Here is a 17,105-nt window from a genome sequence, read left to right on the forward strand (position 1 = left end):
TGTTGCTGCGATGAGGGCGGTCTCAGTGCTGTGTTTGGCTCGGAAGCCAGATTGTGAGGGGTCGAGGGATTTGTTGGCTTCGAGGAAGGCGGCGAGCTGGTTGTTGACGGCTTTCTCGATGACTTTGGCCGGGAATGGAAGAAGCGAGATGGGGCGGTAGTTTTTGAGTTCGGTGGGGTCTGCTGTTGGTTTTTTCAGAAGGGCGGTGAGTTCAGCGTGTTTCCAGTCTTCTGGGAAGGTAGCAGAGTTGAAGGAGCAGTTGATGACGTCTCGGAGGTGCGGGGCTATGACGAAGTCTGCTTTGTTGAAGATGTGGTGAGGGCATGGGTCTGTGGAGGATCCAGAGTGGATGGAATTCATCAGGCGGATGGTGTCCTCAGTGGAGATTGGGTTCCAGGCGTTAAGGGTGTTTACGGGGGGAAGATGGTCAGCAGATGGTAGGGTGGGTTGTCTTCCGGGTTGGTTGTCAAAGCTGTTGTGGATGTCAGCAATCTTGTTGTGGAAAAAAGAGGCTAGGGAGTCGCAGAGGGTTTGAGAGGGGGTGATGTCGTTGGAGTTGGCCGAGGGGTTGGAAAATTCCTTGACGATGTTGAAAAGTTCCTTGCTGTTGTGGGCGTTGTTGTCAAGTCGATCCTTGAATGCTGTTTTCTTGGCTTTTCGGATCGCTTCGCCTGCAGGAGGAAGTCCTGGCTCTGTTCAGAAAAGGTGCGATAGAGGTGGTCCCGGAGCAGGAGAGGGGTCAGGGGTGCTACTCCCGATATTTCCTGATCCCCAAGAAGGATGGCAGGTTACGTCCAATCTTGGACCTCAGGATTTTGAATCTCTACCTCAAACAGGAGAAGTTCAAAATGCTCACGCTTGCGCAGGTTTTTCAAGCGCTGTTGGAAGAAGACTGGATGGTGTCAATCGACTTGCAGGATGCGTATTTTCACATCCCAATCCTGAAGTCGCACAGGAAGTATCTCCGTTTTACGGTGGGATCGCAACACTACCAGTTTGCGGTCCATCCGTTTGGACTTACTACTACGCCTCGAGTTTTCACCAAGGTGATGGCGGTGGTGGCTGTGCATCTCAGGAGGTCGGGGATTCCTGTATTCCCCTATCTGGACGACTGGCTGATCAAGGCGGAGTCGCCCGAGAAGGTGCTTCATCACCTGCAAGAGACATCGCATACAGGTTGGGTTTTTCGATAAACGTGCCCAAATCTCACCTGGTGCCCTCCCAGCGCAACCTGTTCATAGGTGCGGTACTGGACGCTACTGTATGTCGTGAATTCCCTCCTCCTCAAAGGATTCGCGACATTCAGGAAATGATTCCTTTGTTCCACAATGGAGCGGTTGTTCCAGTCCTGAAGGTCCTTCGCCTGCTCGGTCTGATGGCTTCTTGTATTCTGTTGGTCAACCATGCACGCTGGCACATGAGGGCACTCCAGTGGTGCCTCCGCAGGCAGTGGTATCAGCACAACGGAGATCTCAGGGAGTCAGTGCAGATCTCCAGAGAAACTGCAGCGGATCTGTCTTGGTGGGGCGTGGAAGGCAATCTGTCACAAGGAAAGCCTTTTCAGCTATCACCATCGGTGGCCACGGTGATAACGGATGCATCCACTCTAGGGTGGGGTGCTCATCTGGGGGATCTAGAGGTCAAGGGTCTTTGGTTTCCAGAGGAAAGGTTGCTTCACATCAACCTTCTAGAGTTGCGGGCGATACGTTTGGCGCTCAAGGCCTTCCTCCCTTCCCTTCGCGGTCAGTCGATCCAAGTCCTGACGGACAACACGACCGCGATGTGGTACATCAACAAGCAGGGAGTTGTGGGGTCGCAGTGCCTCTGCAAAGAGGCTCTGCGTCCCTGGTCCTGGGTTCAGGATCATCAGATTTGTCTGATGGCAAATCATCTGGCCGGAGTTCTGAACGTCCGTGCAGACGTTCTCAGTCGGCAGTTCTCTGCCGACCACGAGTGGAGGCTTCACCCGGAGGTTGTTCTCGACATCTTTCAGATGTGGGGGACTCCTCGGGTGGACCTGTTTGCCACTTGCGAGAATGCTCACTGCCCTTCATTCTGCAGTCTCCAGTATCCGATGCAAGGAGCGTTGGGGGACGCGTTTCAGTTGAGCTGGGGAGGTCAGCTCCTTTACGCTTTTCCCCCCATACCCTTGATTCCTCGGGTTCTGAGGAAGATTCGCCAAGACCGGGCCCAAGTCATATTGGTCGCCCCGGATTGGCCAAGAAGGGTGTGGTACTCGGACCTTCTCCACCTCTCCTCTCACCCGCCTCTCCGTCTCCCTCTCAGGGCAGACCTCCTCTCTCAGATGGAGGGGCAGGTTCTACACCCCCACCTCCAGACATTACACCTTCATGCCTGGAGATTGAACGGGGCAACTTGAATTCCTTTTCTCTCCCTCACGATGTGGTGGATGTCATTCTTTCTGCTAGGCGCGACTCCACCAAGTCCATCTATTCGTATAGGTGGTCTAAGTTTGTCTCTTTGTGCAGGGAGAGGGAAGTTGACCCTTTGAAGGCTCATTTGTCTGACATTTTGTTGTTTGCTCTTTCTCTGGCATGGCAAGGGTTTGCTGTTGCTACGGTCAAAGGATATCTTTCGGCTTTATCGGCATTTCTCTCTTTGCCGGATCAGCCCTCTCTTTTTAAGTCTCCTGTAGTATTAAGATTTTTGAAGGGACTCACTAATAAGTTCCCTCCTTCTCCCTTTATTGTTCCTCATTGGGACTTGAATCTTGTGTTGACTTATCTGATGGGTTCTCCCTTTGAACCTTTGCACAAGTGTCCAATGAGACTTCTTTCTTTTAAAACTGTCTTCTTGGTTGCAATTACCTCGGCAAGACGGGGTAAGTGAGCTTCAGGCTCTTAGTTCCAAACCCCCGTTCTTGTCCATTCATGCTGAAAGAATGGTTCTCAGGACCAGGGCTGCTTTTCTGCCTAAGGTGGTAACTCCCTTCCATCTAGGACAGTCCATTACCCTTCCTACCTTTTATCCTCCCCCGCACCCTTCCAAGGAGGAGGAGAGGCTTCATCGCTTGGACCCGAAGAGAGCGGTTAGTTTCTATCTTGATAGGACTAAAGACTATCGTGTTGACGATCAGCTCTTCGTGGGTTTTGCTGGCTGCAAGAAGGGCAGAGCGGTGCACAAGCGCACACTTTCCAGGTGGATTATCCTCTGCATCAAGATTTGCTACTCTCTGGCGGGTAAGGACCCTCCTGAGGGTATTAGAGCTCATTCAACTAGAGCGAAGTCTGCAACTTCTGCATTGTCTAGAGGTGTTCCTGTTGAGGTCATTTGCAGAGCCGCGACATGGGCCTCCCTCCACACTTTTGCGAAGCACTACTGCTTGGATGCTGAGGTGAGGAGGGACGGCCACTTCGCGCGCTCTGTCCTCCAAGATTTCCTGGTGTAGCAGAGTGGACACCCTCCTCCGGGAGTGGGGACTGCTGTGGGACTCTATTCACAAGGTGAGGAATCCACAAGGCAGATGTATCTATCAGAAGAACAAGTTACTTACCTTCGGTAACGCTTTTTCTGGTAGATACAGTATCTGCCTGTGGATTCCTCACTGACCCACCCGCCTCCCCGTTGTCCACTCTGCTATACCTGTGTTTATGTACATATGTATTTATGGGCTTATATTTCTGGAATTTTATGCTTTTGCTATGCTTGTACTGTGTACATTGTATATTTGTATATATTTGTTGGTCGTCCGGGTGCCTCGAAGGCACGGAAAAAAGGGCGGAACTGACGTCATCACGCCGACGTGGGCTTTATAAGGAGTCGGTGACGTCAGACGGAGTCGAGCGCAATGTTGTGCTCCTATGACGTAGTCCACGCCGGCGTGCTACGAAGAATTTTCCGAACGTTGCTGGCGCAAGGGGGATATTCACAAGGTGAGGAATCCACAGGCAGATACTGTATCTACCAGAAAAAGCGTTACCGAAGGTAAGTAACTTGTTCTTTTGGGATTTACTTTACTGCCCATCACGTGACAGGTCCACCTCTACAATTACAGCAAGCAATACAGGACGTTACGATCATTACAAAGCGGCCTCATAAAGATGGTCACTGGAGCATTCGCTGGGCCTTTTTAGGTGAGCGCACCAGATACGAGTCACTCTACCAGGCCTTCCGGTATCTGCGCACAACACGTGAGCGCTCTAGCTTTCTTTCGGAAATATCGGACACCACTTCCGGGTCCCCGCTACAGCATGAGAACGCACTAGTTTTTTTATCAACCAGTATGGCGATCCGCCAGGTGCAATCATTTTGGAACCACTTGAGCCCAATTTACCACTGTATAAAAGCCCTACCCCCGCTTCTCTGTTTTACCACCACGGAGCCACGGGGAAACGAGAGAGGGGCAGCGAGGACTTCACGACTATATGTAAGTACGGCTATATGTAAGTATGGCATAGCCGTGTAAGGAGGTAACATGAGACCGGTGTTTCTCCCAGCACGAGAGCAACTCGCAGTGCCATATATATATTTTTTTTTTACATGGACCCTGATGAACCTAAGCGTTTCTCTGTGCCCCCCCCCCCCCCCCCCCCTTCTTTTTACACAATAAACAGGCTCATGGAGTACTGATTCCTTTTGTTTCTAGTATGTACTTTTTTCAGTTTAAAAACAACTCATTTCGAGTTTCATTTTATAGAGTGTGTATTACATGTTATGTGTTTGTCTGTTATGTTCTGTCCAACTTTTATTTACAGTATAATTCACAGCACTGTAGTTTAACTGTAGCATATTAATGTTCACCATTATCACCATGCATCACTATCTTCCCTTTGACAGGTGAATTACCCTTGCGCATTGGGAAGCGCACATGACGTAACTGTACTCTCTTCTTTGCAGGCTTATAATCTGAAATACTGACAGAGCTATCAAATCAGTACCCATTAGGCATTGTATTTTGTAACACTTTTGTATATATTCACATATTGATAGCAACATAGTGAGTGACAAAGGGATCTTACTCAGACCTGATGAAGAAGCCCTGAGCTTCGAAACATGTTGGCTTTTTCAGGAGACGCAGCACATTATTAGCATGAGTTCTCCGAACCACCCCTTTTAACAGTACCAGCCTAAGACCGAATAAAGTTTGTCTAGTTGCCAAGGCCAGGTACCTTTTTAATTTTTACACTTCTCACTCACCCCGACCCTTCCACTCACTACCAATACACCTCACATAGCACTAAATAAATAAGTGCTCCAGTGTAGTCGCTAGTCGTAGCACGCCCCGTCCCGCAGCGGGGCGGGAAGACCCTGATGATGAAGCATGACACCAAGGGCCCTTTTGGTGTGTGAGGGGTATTTTAATACACAGAGTGTATGTCTTAACCTCTAGACTCACTACTCTTTTCTCCCCCCTACCTCTTCTGAGGTCTCTTTGTTTTCTTTAACCATTGTATAGAGGAGGATGCATCCACCTAAGTACTCCTGTTGAGCACTACCTCTTCACTCCCCAACCATTGTTTTCTTTAAATACGCATATTTTCACATCCACGTCCTGCCGGCACACCTACGTTACCTGCGGTTCAGGGTAGGCCAGGAGCATTTTCACTTTGCTGTGCTCCCCTTCGGCCTTACCAGCGCCCCTCGTGTGTTTACGAAAGTGATGGCGGTGGTCACAGCTTATCTGCGAAGGTCAGGGGTGTCATTCTTCCTCTACCTCGACGACTGATTGTTGAAGGCGGGCTCGCACCAGGAAGTCGTCTCCACCTCCTGCATTTGCTGGGGTTCTCCATCAGCATGCCAAAGTCGCACCCGAGTCCCTCTCAGAAGCTCCCCTTCATCTGAGCGGTTCTGGATCTGACGTGGTTTTGGGTCTATCCTCTCGAGCAGCGAGTCTGAAATATTCAGGCTATGATTCAGATCTTTCAGCCTCTATCCTGGGTTTCAGTAAGGATGACCCTCTGGATCCTGGGCCTGATGGCCTCATGCATCCTCTTAGTGTGACATGCCAGATGGCATATGCAGGCTCTGCAGTGGGACCTGAATTTCTAGTGTGCGCACAACATCAGGGCAACCTGTCCGATCATGTCCAGATCTCGGAGGGCACTGCACGACAATTGCATGGTGGCTCATGAATCGCGATTGGGTCAGTTGTAGATCCCTCTCCCTTTCCCAACCGGAGCACACAGTGGTGACGGATGCGTCCCTCCTGGGATGGGGCGGCCACGTGGGAGCCTCCTGGGATGGGGCGGCCACGTGGGAGAGGCGGAGATCAGAGGCCTCTGGTCTCTGGCGGAGTCCCTGCTCCATATCAACCTTTTGGAGCTTCGGGTGATCTGACTTGCACTGAAGGTATTCCTTCCCTCTGTCCTGGGAAGTGTAGTGCAGGTGTTCACGGACAACACCACTGCCATGTGGTATTGCAACAAACAGGGCGGGGTGGGGTCGTGGATCATATGTCAGGAGGTTCTGCGCCTCTGGACGTGGCTGAAACATCAAGGCATTACCTTGGTTGTTCAACACCTGGCAGGATCTCTGAACGCCAGGGCGGACAAACTCAGCTTGATGATCACAAATGACATCTGAACTCGGACGTGGCGCAAGGTCTCTTTCTGCAGTGCGGAGTGCCTTGGTTAGATCTGTTCGCCACCGAAGAGAACGCGCAATGTCATTAGTTCTGCGCGTTGAAATTTCCAAAGCGGCCCTCGCTCAGCAACGCTTTTCGTCGCAAGTGGAGTTGCGGTCTGTTGTACGCCTTTCCGCCCAACCCACTTCTGCCCAGAGTGCTGAAAAAGATTTGGCACAACCGAGCCCAAGTCATCCTTGTGGCTCCAGATTGGACACTAAGATACTGGTATCCAGAGCTACTCAACAAGACAATTGATATGTCCCGGGCCCTGCTGGCCAGTCTCAAATCTGGTTCCCCGCTTGACCCCTGCCCTGCCAAATTTTTGGCCGGGATGGCGGCAGTGGTGAATCCCCTGGTCAACCCTATCCTCAATGCCTCCTTGAGAGAGGGGAGTGTCCCTCGCACCTGGAAAAGGGCGATGGTGATCCCCCTCCTGAAAAAGCCTGGTCTTGACGCCGAGGTCCTGGCCAATTATAGGCCAATTTCCCTGCTCCCGGCCCTGGCTAAGATCACCGAGAAACATGTTCATGGTGTCTTGTCGAGCTATTTAGAATCTAACAACTTGCTCCATCCGTCCCAATCCGGGTTCCGTCCGAACTTCAGTACGGAACCGGCGTTGGTGGAGGTCTCTGAGATCATCAGGGAGACCTTGGATGTGGGTGGCAAGGCCATGCTAGTCATGTTGGACCTGTCGGCGGCCTTCGACACCGTCCCTCATGAGGCGCTTCTCGCTAGGCTTCATGACATCGGCCTAAGGGGGACGGTGTTCAGATGGTTTTCATCTTTTCTGGAGGGCCGACGCCAGACGGTCTGGGTTTCCCAGAGCTCCGCCGAGATGCCGCCTTTGGGAGTTGGGGTTCCACAGGGATCTGTGTTGAGCCCGACATTGTTTAACATCTTTATGTCCCCCCTGGCGGCAGCGGTGGAGGCTTACGGAGCCCAGATCGTGTCCTATGCCGACGACACGCAACTCCTTTTCACATGTGCTAAAGATCAGCCATTTGATGGGGAGAGAATTCGGGACTGTCTGGATATGGTCTTTGGCTGGTTCCAGCGGAACAGTCTTAAGGCCAACTCCAGTAAGTCGGAGGTGTTATTCTTCGGCTGTGTCACCGATCCTGAGTGGCGGCAGTGGTGGCCGGCCGCCATGTGTCCTCCGGCACAATCCTCCTTGGTGGCCAAAAATCTTGGCGTTAAGCTTGACAACAAGCTTTCTCTCAGATCTCATGTTCTTGGCCTGGCTGGCACCTGTTTCGGCGTTCTGAAAATGCTCCGCAAGTTTCTTCCACTACTCTCTGCGGAGCATAGACGGATTACGGTGCAGGCGCTTATCGGATCCAGGCTAGACTATGCCAATGCTCTTTTCCTGGGTCTCCCAGACTACTTGGTCCAGCGTCTGCAGGTGACACAGAACTCTGCAGCGCGCGCAATCTTTGGTCTGCATAGACGCGCATGGGCATCTGGCCTTCTGCGGACGTTGCACTGGCTCCCGATCCGTAAGCGGATTATGTTCAAATCCTTGACGCTGGTGCATAAAGCTCTTTTTGGCTCAGGCGCAGGATATCTTCAGAAGAGATTGGTGTTCTATCGTCCCGCCCGCTCATTGCGTTCGGAATCTCTTTTCATGGCCGTGGTTCCACGCGTGAGGAAGGCCCGGATTGGGGGGCGCTCTTTCAGCCTCAAGGCCTCCCAGCTGTGGAACTCGCTTCCGCTGGAACTTCGCAGCACTCCCAATCTGCTTCAATTCAGAAGGAATTTGAAGACTTGGCTTTTTAATCTTTCTGTTTAGGGGATTTTCTTCTTTTTTCTTGGGCTCTTGTTTTTCGTGTTATGTTGTTATACACTGCAGCTTTATGTGGAAAGCGCCGGGACACTCTTTTAGAGTAGCCGAGCGCTATACAAACACATTTTAACATAACATAACATAACATCCGACTGCCTCTTCGGGAGGATCTTCTGTCGTAGCAGCCTCAACCTCCATGCGTGGAGATTGAGCGGCGACAGTTGACAGCTTTCAATCTTCCTCCCGAAGTCTGTTATGTCATTCTGGCAGCCAGGCGTCCCTCCACTAAGACTGTATACGCCTGCAGGTGGAACACATTTTTGGCATGGTGCACAGCAAAGGCTGTGAACCCATTTCTGCCCCTGTTTCTGAGGTCCTTCTGTTCCTTCTATCGTTGGCCCATAAGGGCTCTGTTCTGGGGACTATCAAAGGTCATCTTTCAGCCATCTCCGCCTTTCTACAGCTTCCAGATCAGCCTTCTCTTTAAGTCTCCTGTTGTTAACCGTTTTCTGAAACTCATTACACACACGTTTCCTCCCGTGCCGGTCATAATGCCTCAATGGGACTTAAATCTTGTCTTGACATATATGATGTGCGCTCCCTTTAAGCCCCTTCATAACTGTCCTTTACGTCTTCTCACTCTAAAGCCGGCTTTCCTGGTAGCTATCACCTCAGCCAGAAGAGTGAGTGAGTGAGTGAGCTAGCTCCAGGCTCTTTCTTCTGAACCTCCTTTCCTTTCTGTTCATCCGGACATGGTGGTTTTAAGGACCCGTCCTTCTTTCTTGCCAAAGGTTGTCACACCCTTCCACGTCGGGCAGACCATCACTTTGCCCACCTTCTTTCCACCTCTGCATCCTTCAAAAGAGGAAGAGAGGCTCCACCGTTTGGACCCAAAATGTGCGCTCTCGTTCTATCTGAAGCGCACACAACAGTTGTGGGTGGATGACCAGCTCTTTGTTGGCTACGTGGGCTCCAAAAAAGGTCGGGTCGTGCACAAACGCACCATCTGTCGGTGGGTCGTTCTGTTCATCAAAGCATGTTACTCGTTGGCTAAGAAGGAGCCTCCTGTGGGGCTGCGTGCCCTTTCTACCAGGGCAACAGCAGCCACTACTGCCTTGGGAGGCGGCGTTCCCTTGCAGGGCATTTGTCAGGCAGCTACGTGTGCCTCGCTGCACAAGTTTACCAAGCATTACTGCCTTGACAGTCAAGTCTGGAGAGACGGCTTCTTTGGCCGTTCTGTTCTCCGTGACTTTCTGGTGTAATCTTGTACTCAGACCCACTACCGGGTTTGGTATTGCTGAGGTATCTATTCGAAGGCAAGGAATCTATCACTAACGTGTCTCGTACAGATGCACAATTTCAGATGCACAAGTTACTACTTGTGTAATGATATATCTGTAAGAGATGGTTAGCGATAGATTCCTTACCGTCCTTCAAACTGATTTCTAGGGTTAAGGTCATCCCTTTCAGGGCCCTAGTGTCATGGCACCAGTGGTTAGTTTATTGCATGGCTTTGCGTTCCTGGCACGGAAAGTCATGTACAGAACTGACATTGGCGCACATGGTTGGTGCCGAAGTAGTCTCCGTGACGGTATCTCGGCGCTTACGGCGCCAGCGACGGACGCGGAGCCGCACGGCGCCACCTACCGATGCATAGAGCTACTGCTGACGAAAAAGTTTCCGGATCCAGTCTGACGCCTGGGGATATTCTAAGGTAAGGAATCTATCACTAACTAATGTCTCTTACAGATATATCATTACACAAGTAGTAACTTGTGCATAAAGTTGAAAGTGGGGCCGTTGCTGGTCTGAATATTGGCCAAGAGTCAAAACCAGACGTTCTTTACTAACGAGCAGATTCAGTGTTTCCAAAAAGGACAAAAAATAGAGAGTCGGAAATGGGTGTGCCTTCACCTCATTGAGTAAACTTTTGGTCATTTCTGATGCTGTGAAGTGGGTACTTATGTATTTCTGTGGAATTTAGCTTTGCAACTATTATATTAGTACTGCGGGACTCCCAGCTCGATGGCTGGGAACGATACAAGCATGTGAATCTATGAAAGATGCAAACGCTTTAGAACTGTAGTTACAAGTACGTAACTTGTTTCTTCCTCTTAGTGTTAAGGTATATGTGAACTGAGCAACATGAATGTGGCAGTGCCATTTAAACTTTAGTGTTACTGAATCCGTTAATGTTGCTCATTGCCCTTGCTAAGTCAGGTGACATTAGAGATAAATTTCAACACGGTTTCCTGTGTACCAGATCCAAGGCAAAGTACTCATCTGAACTAGTGTTTCAGGTTGGGAGTTGCTTGTTCTTGTCTGACTTTCGTTTTTCTTTTTATTTGTATTTAGCTGATAAACGTTGAATATGAATATTGCGATTTTCAAATGTGGCTGGGGAGTTAATTGGTTCATGCAATTTTTTCTCATCCCATCTTTATATTTCTTTAACCTTTTCAAATGATTACTTTAATTTCTTGTTCTTGAAGCTTATATTGTAAAGCTTTTGTAAAATGCAAATATTAAGTTGCTAACTGAACAATGTTTAATCTAGGAACAAAGAGCTGACAGCATATGTAGTTTTGATGACTCTAGCCCCTGTCCCAGCACGCCAATTGAACATCCATATCATAGACAGTATTCCAACCCCACCAGTTGTGATATGGAAATTGGTTGGAAGCTTATTCCAATTACAGGTAAGGGATATTGTAATTAAAAAAATCGTTTTTATATGTGTTTGTGTGTAGCCACAAAATGTACTCATACACTTTTAGTTTAAAACAGATAAATACTTTGAGTGCATCCTCTTCGATTTTAAAATCAGCTGAGATTGTGGAACTTATCACATTAACTTATAGTGAAAAGATTCTATGAAAATAAAATAAAGAATGATAAATACAGTGTGGGAGGTAGACCCTAATTTTAAACGTGTATTGGTTGTGAGAAAGTTATATAAAAAATAGCTCTTTAAGTACGTCTCTTGTCATGTCTCTGATGTTGAACCAAGTTATTCCCTTTAGCAATTAATATATTCTCAATAAGGCTGAAAAGCCACCTCATGCACTTCCCAAGGCTTCCTTGTCTCATTGAGAAAGAGCAGTCCACTAATGTACAACCTCAATGCAGCCAAATCTCAGACATCTTTTGCATCCCTTATAGTTTTGAAATTCCTTTGGTAGCTAAAGATATTTTATCAGTAACATTATAATGTCTGCATCAACCTTTTCTTACCTAAGACTTGATATAAAATGAAATGCAGTGAAGTGTTTTAATACAACTGTAAAATTGAGAACCTCTTTTATTCTTGATCCAGGAGTGAAAGCTTTTTTAGATTATTGTTTATATTTAAAGCAGGACTGTTACTTTCTGTTTACACTCATTCCCCACCCTAACCCCTACCACACATTGTCCAGAATCTTTCTTCAGTTGTCAGAAGGAACTAATTATTAAGAATTGAAAGTATGGTTCAAAAATGGAAAAGATGCTGGATAGATGGTAAGTGGGAGAGTGCTATAACTGACAACTGACTTAGAGCTACCTCACCTTTTGCAGTCAATTTCTTCATTGTGTCTTCCAACAGCTAAAAAAGGCTGAATCTAAAATTTGAAAGATGTCCCCTCCGGCAGAGCATGTTCTCAATGAAAAACTGCAGCAGCTGTCATCTTAAAAGAGTGGTACTCCAGTCATTGCAGTCCTGATGTCCAAAACACAAATCAAACTTCACTCTGCTTCAGCTGAGACATGACTGCGTCTGATCCATGTTGTGGCATCTGACACCAGGACCTAACACCCATAGTGGAGAACTACAGGCCCAGTGTGGCATAAAGGCACGGAGAAGGCGACCGCTCTACAGCCCTTGCAACCATGCCTATACACTTTGTTTCAGATATTTATCCATAGTATGTGTTGGCTGCAGGTACACATGCTATGCATACTTCCCCTATCCTGTGTTCGGCCTGGACTTTGCAAGTTGTTTTTCCTCACAGAAGTTTTGTGATCAGTGTCATGGGTCATCTCTTGCCCACTTACGGTATAGCGCATGTGCAATTGTTTCTTTTTTACAAAGTTTATCCAGTATTATGGGTGTCTTTCATAGATTCACATGCCTGAATAATTCCCCGTCGTCCGGATGGGAGTCCCTGGTACATAAAGTAATTTCCTAAAGACATATAAAGAAGTAGGCCCACAGGCCTCACATTAGTAACATATCCTTGTCCTTTTGTAAAAAGGACCAAACTCTAGAAGAGAGCTAATCAGCTGCCACCTCCCTCTAGAACCCTAATGGAAGGAGCCTCAGTCCCTCAGATTTTCTACTGCAAGTTGTGCTAAGGGAGTCTCCTCTGAGCTCTGATCAGGTTTGTTTCTTCACAGCTGTTTTAACAGTATTTTGGGACATTTCTCATGTTTCTTCAGTGACTGCTACATATTATTGCTGCCATTCCAAAAAAGGGTCTTTTTAGATCCTGTGGTTCTTGTGGAAAGAAAAGGCTACACATTGATGACCAGCATAAGGACTGCCTATATTGCCTGTATCCAGATCATTCGGCTAAAGACTGCAAGGTATGTCATACCTTTTCCACTAAAACCCTCAAGGACCGTGAAGGACGCTTTTTAATCTGGCCCCAGAGGCTAAAGGACGGAGATAACCTTGATTCCTCTGAGGAGAGTGAAGGTTCTTCAGTCTCCTCCACATTATCTCTGAAGAGACCAAGGGTGGCTTCTCCTAGCCCTACGGCTTCTCCTCAAAAGAAGACTTTAAAAAAGTCTTCAGAGGTTATGGCGAAAACAACTTCTGGGAAGGAAGTTCACACCTTCAAGAAGCCAGTTTCGACATCGTCGACGACGATATCGACGACGGCATCTTCATCGTCGAAGAAAGCCGTGTCTACAGCTTCTTATGTGTCTACCTCGACGACGACAGTCTCTACGTCGACAGCATCGTTGTCATTATCATCGTTGTCGACTACTACCGTCGACGGTGGGTAAGGCTTTGTCGTCGACGATAGCCATTAAGAGGACGCCATCGATGTCGAAAACCCCGTCGACGTTGACCTCGCCGATGCTGTCAACGATGACCTCGACGACGAAGTCAATATCGTGGACGAAAGCCTCGTTGACGAAGGGCTCGTCGATGAGAACACCGTCGACGAAGGAACCGGCTATGACAACTGTCGACGCTCCACCGTCGACGATCACATCATCGACTGGCTCGTCGACGATGATGGATTCTGGTCTTCAAAAAACACGTGTGCGCTTAAGGATCACAAAAAAGGCGCTGACGCCGGAGTTAACATCACCAAGCCGGGTGCAACTAATTCCTCCTGCATGTCTCCTGCAGGAGGAGGATTCTGATGAGGATGACATGTTCTAGATGGCGACAAGCCCTTCGGAACTGCATGTAAATTGCCAGAGTTCGGATGAGGAGGAAGTTCAGGAGGCGGTATATCATCCACCACCTACTCCTATAGTTTGTCTTCCTACATCTCTAGTTACGGATTTGCGATACCTTATCCAGGATTATAAGCAGAGGTTTCCAGAATCTCCGGCTCCTCCGACTACCACGGTAACTCCGTCGCCAAGACCACGGACTCCGCCCTTGAATATTCAGACAGAAAGGTTGGATTTACCGCATCCTCCAACTTCCGATGAAGGAGAAGACGACCAGCAGGAAGAGGGTGAGCTACAGGACGATCGGTCCTGAATGATTGGGAGGACTATGTCATCCCCTCTACAGCATCTCCAGTGCCCGCAACCGCAAATTCACCACCGGGCGACATTGGAGGATTCCATAATGTGGTGGAGAGGGCTGCTCAACATTTTAAAATCTCGATGGTCTCCCAGGAACAAGACTGCTTCTTGTATGACTTCAAAGAACCTCTCAAGAAGTCAGTGAGGTCAATACCTATTATCGATTATCTATGGTCACAGGGGGTTAAGATCATGCAGAACCCCTCATCTGTATCACCAGTGATCCCTCGGTTAGATAAGAAGTATAGGGCACCAGATACTGCACCGGCCTCTTTGAGAGGAAATCCTAAGCCGGATTCTGTAGTGACACAGGCGGCCCAGAAGAACTCCAGGAATCCTTCGGCCCCTTTATCGGTTCCTCCTGATAAGGAGGGAAGAAGATTGGACAACATTGGGAAAAGGTTTTCTTCAATTTTGGCGAGGACAGTGAAGGCCGCAAACACCCTAGCGCTTTTAGGACGCTATAATAGACAATTGTGGGCGGATATGGCCCCATATCTGTCGGAATTACCAGATGCATCCAAAGAGGAAGTAAAGAAGATCCTGCTAGAAGGCGAAACATCGGCGTCAGAAATTATAGACTGCGAGATGGATATCGCTATGACAGGGTTCCGCCAGCTGGCTGGGGCAGCAGTATTGCGACGCCAAGGGTGGCTGAAAGCAACCTCATTCCGTCCTGAGGTGCAAACGAAGATTTTGGACATGCCTTATGATGGCCAGTTACTATTCAACTCCAAAATTGACGAAGCTCTGCAAAATATAAAAAAGGACACAGACACTGTGAGAGCTTTGGGCACTCTCCAGTTTAAGAACCAGTCGTTTTGTGGAAATAGAGGAAGAGGGCAGTCTTCCTATAGATTAAGTTTCCAATACAGATCTTCCTACTCTTCAGGCCAGAGTAGACCACAATTCCAACAGCGCCAACAACAGCAAAGCCAGCAATCCTCTTATGGCAAGTCGTCCTTTCAGGGTAGAGGACAGCGAAAGAAAAACCGGCTCAGACAATGACATGTTTATTCAGCCAGTCCAAACTTCATTTCACTCATTAAAAATTGGAGGAAAGATTTCCCATTTTCTACAAAATTGGAAAAAGATTTCTACGGGCCGTTGGGTCCTTCAATTAGTACAATTCGGCCGCTCTATAGAATTCATACAAATCCTTCCACAAACTCTGCACCGCCCAATGCATCACAAAAATCTATGGCTGCTTCTTCAAGAGATCTCTATTATGCTGCAGAAAGGAGAGAAGGTACCCCCATCTCAAAGGGGAAAAGGATTTTATTCCTGCTTCTTTTAAATCCAGAAAAAAGAAAAAAAGTGGAGACCAATCTTGGACCTCAGGGCTCTCAACCATTTCCTAAAGAAGCAGTCTTTTCTCATGGTAACGATCCAGGAGGTCTTGCAACTACTGGAAAAGGAAGATTTTATGGCGTCCCTAGACTTGCAGGACGCTTACTTCCATATCCCAATTCACAGGAATCACAAAAAATATTTACGATTTGCAGTAGCGGGCAGACACTTTCAATTTTGCGTCCTGCCCTTCGGGCTCAAGTCTGCATCTCGCATCTTCACAAAATGTCTTTCCCCAGTGGCAGCATATCTCAGACAGCACCATCACCAAGTCTTTCCGTATCTGGCCGACTGGCTGATCAAGTCTCCATCCTTAGAAGACGCGTCCAGGTCTTCCAGTGACTGTTTAGGACTTTTCGATTGCTTGGGTCTCACGCTCAATCAGGAAAAAATGGGTCCTACAACCTTCTCAGTGTATCAATTTCCTGGGTGCAACTTTGTACACACTTTCAGCAAAAGTTTTCCCATCCCAAGAGAGGAAGAATAAGCTCCTGGCACTAGCTGCTATAGTAGCCTCAAAGAAGGTCTTGACAGGCGCCTCTTCAAATCCCTTCTGGGGATGATATCATCGTCTATCCTCCTGAATCCTCACTGTTGTCTACGGATGCGGCATCTACATGAGGCACTCTCGAGGCAGTGGGTCCAATGCACAAGTTCATTCGACGACCACCTAAAAGTGACTTCTCAGATGGTCAAAGCCCTGCAATGGTGGATGTCATCTCGAAACCTTTCTCAAGACTTGACATTCCTACTTCCAACTGCGCCTCATATTATCACAACAGACGCCTCCTTTGAAGGTTGGGGAGCTTTTCTGCAAGCGTTAAGGATAAGAGGGAAATGGTCTTCTATGGAGAAAAAAATTGACATCAATCTGCTCGAATTGCGGGCGGTCTTCCTGGCCCTTCAGGCTTTCCTGCCAAGAATCAAAAATTCCCTTGTGCTTGTCCGGACAGACAACACTACGACGATGCACTAGATCAACAAGCAGGAAGGGACGCGCTCGCTGACACTCTCTCGCGAGTGGCAGAAAATTTGGAACTGGCTAATTACAAACAAGGTATCCCTTCGGGTGGAGTATGTCCCAGGCATGGACAATGTACTCGCCGACTCGTTGAGCAGACAGAAAACAGCATCTCACGAGTGGGAACATGATCAGAAGATCCTCGACCAAATCTTCTCGAGATGGGGCACTCCACAGATCGACCTATTCGCCACAAGATCCAACGCCAAATGCCCACACTACGCAAGTTGGCATTCCCAGTCAGGGTCTTTAGGGAATGCATTTTCGATCGCATGGCGCAAAGTCTTTGCGTATGCCTTTCCTCCATTCCCGATGCTTCCCAGAGTCCTCCGAAAATTGAAAGCGGAGCCTTGTACTCTCATTTTAATAGCCCCAACTTGGCCACGACAGCATTGGTTCACGTAACTCCACTGTCTATCTCTGGAGCCACCGATCCGTCTGAAGCAGTGTCCGTCTCTACTCACAATGAGCAACCGGCAAGTCCAACATCCGAATCTGACATCTCTTAGGTTAGCCGCCTGGCTCCTGAGTTCCGAGAGCTTCAAAGTTTGAATATTCCACCTGACTGCAGAACCATCCTAGCTCGAGCACGAGTGGATAGCACCAATAAAACA

At 48.4% G+C, this 17,105-nt stretch overlaps 1 protein-coding gene across 4 annotated transcripts in view; it reads left to right on the forward strand.

Annotated features, from left to right (window-relative positions):
• Nucleotides 1–17,105, forward strand: part of TASOR (transcription activation suppressor) — a 939,357-nt gene that overhangs the window by 623,687 nt on the left and 298,565 nt on the right. For all 4 annotated transcript variants that reach the window (XM_086939126.1, XM_086939124.1, XM_086939127.1 and 1 more), the window contains exon 16: nt 10,927–11,068. In XM_086939126.1, coding sequence (XP_086795252.1) covers nt 10,927–11,068 — 142 coding nt within the window. The remainder of the gene's footprint in view (nt 1–10,926; nt 11,069–17,105) is intronic.

The sequence above is a fragment of the Lissotriton vulgaris genome, chromosome 9 (genome assembly GCF_964263255.1).
Source record: "Lissotriton vulgaris chromosome 9, aLisVul1.2, whole genome shotgun sequence".
Taxonomy (NCBI): Eukaryota; Metazoa; Chordata; class Amphibia; order Caudata; family Salamandridae; genus Lissotriton; species Lissotriton vulgaris.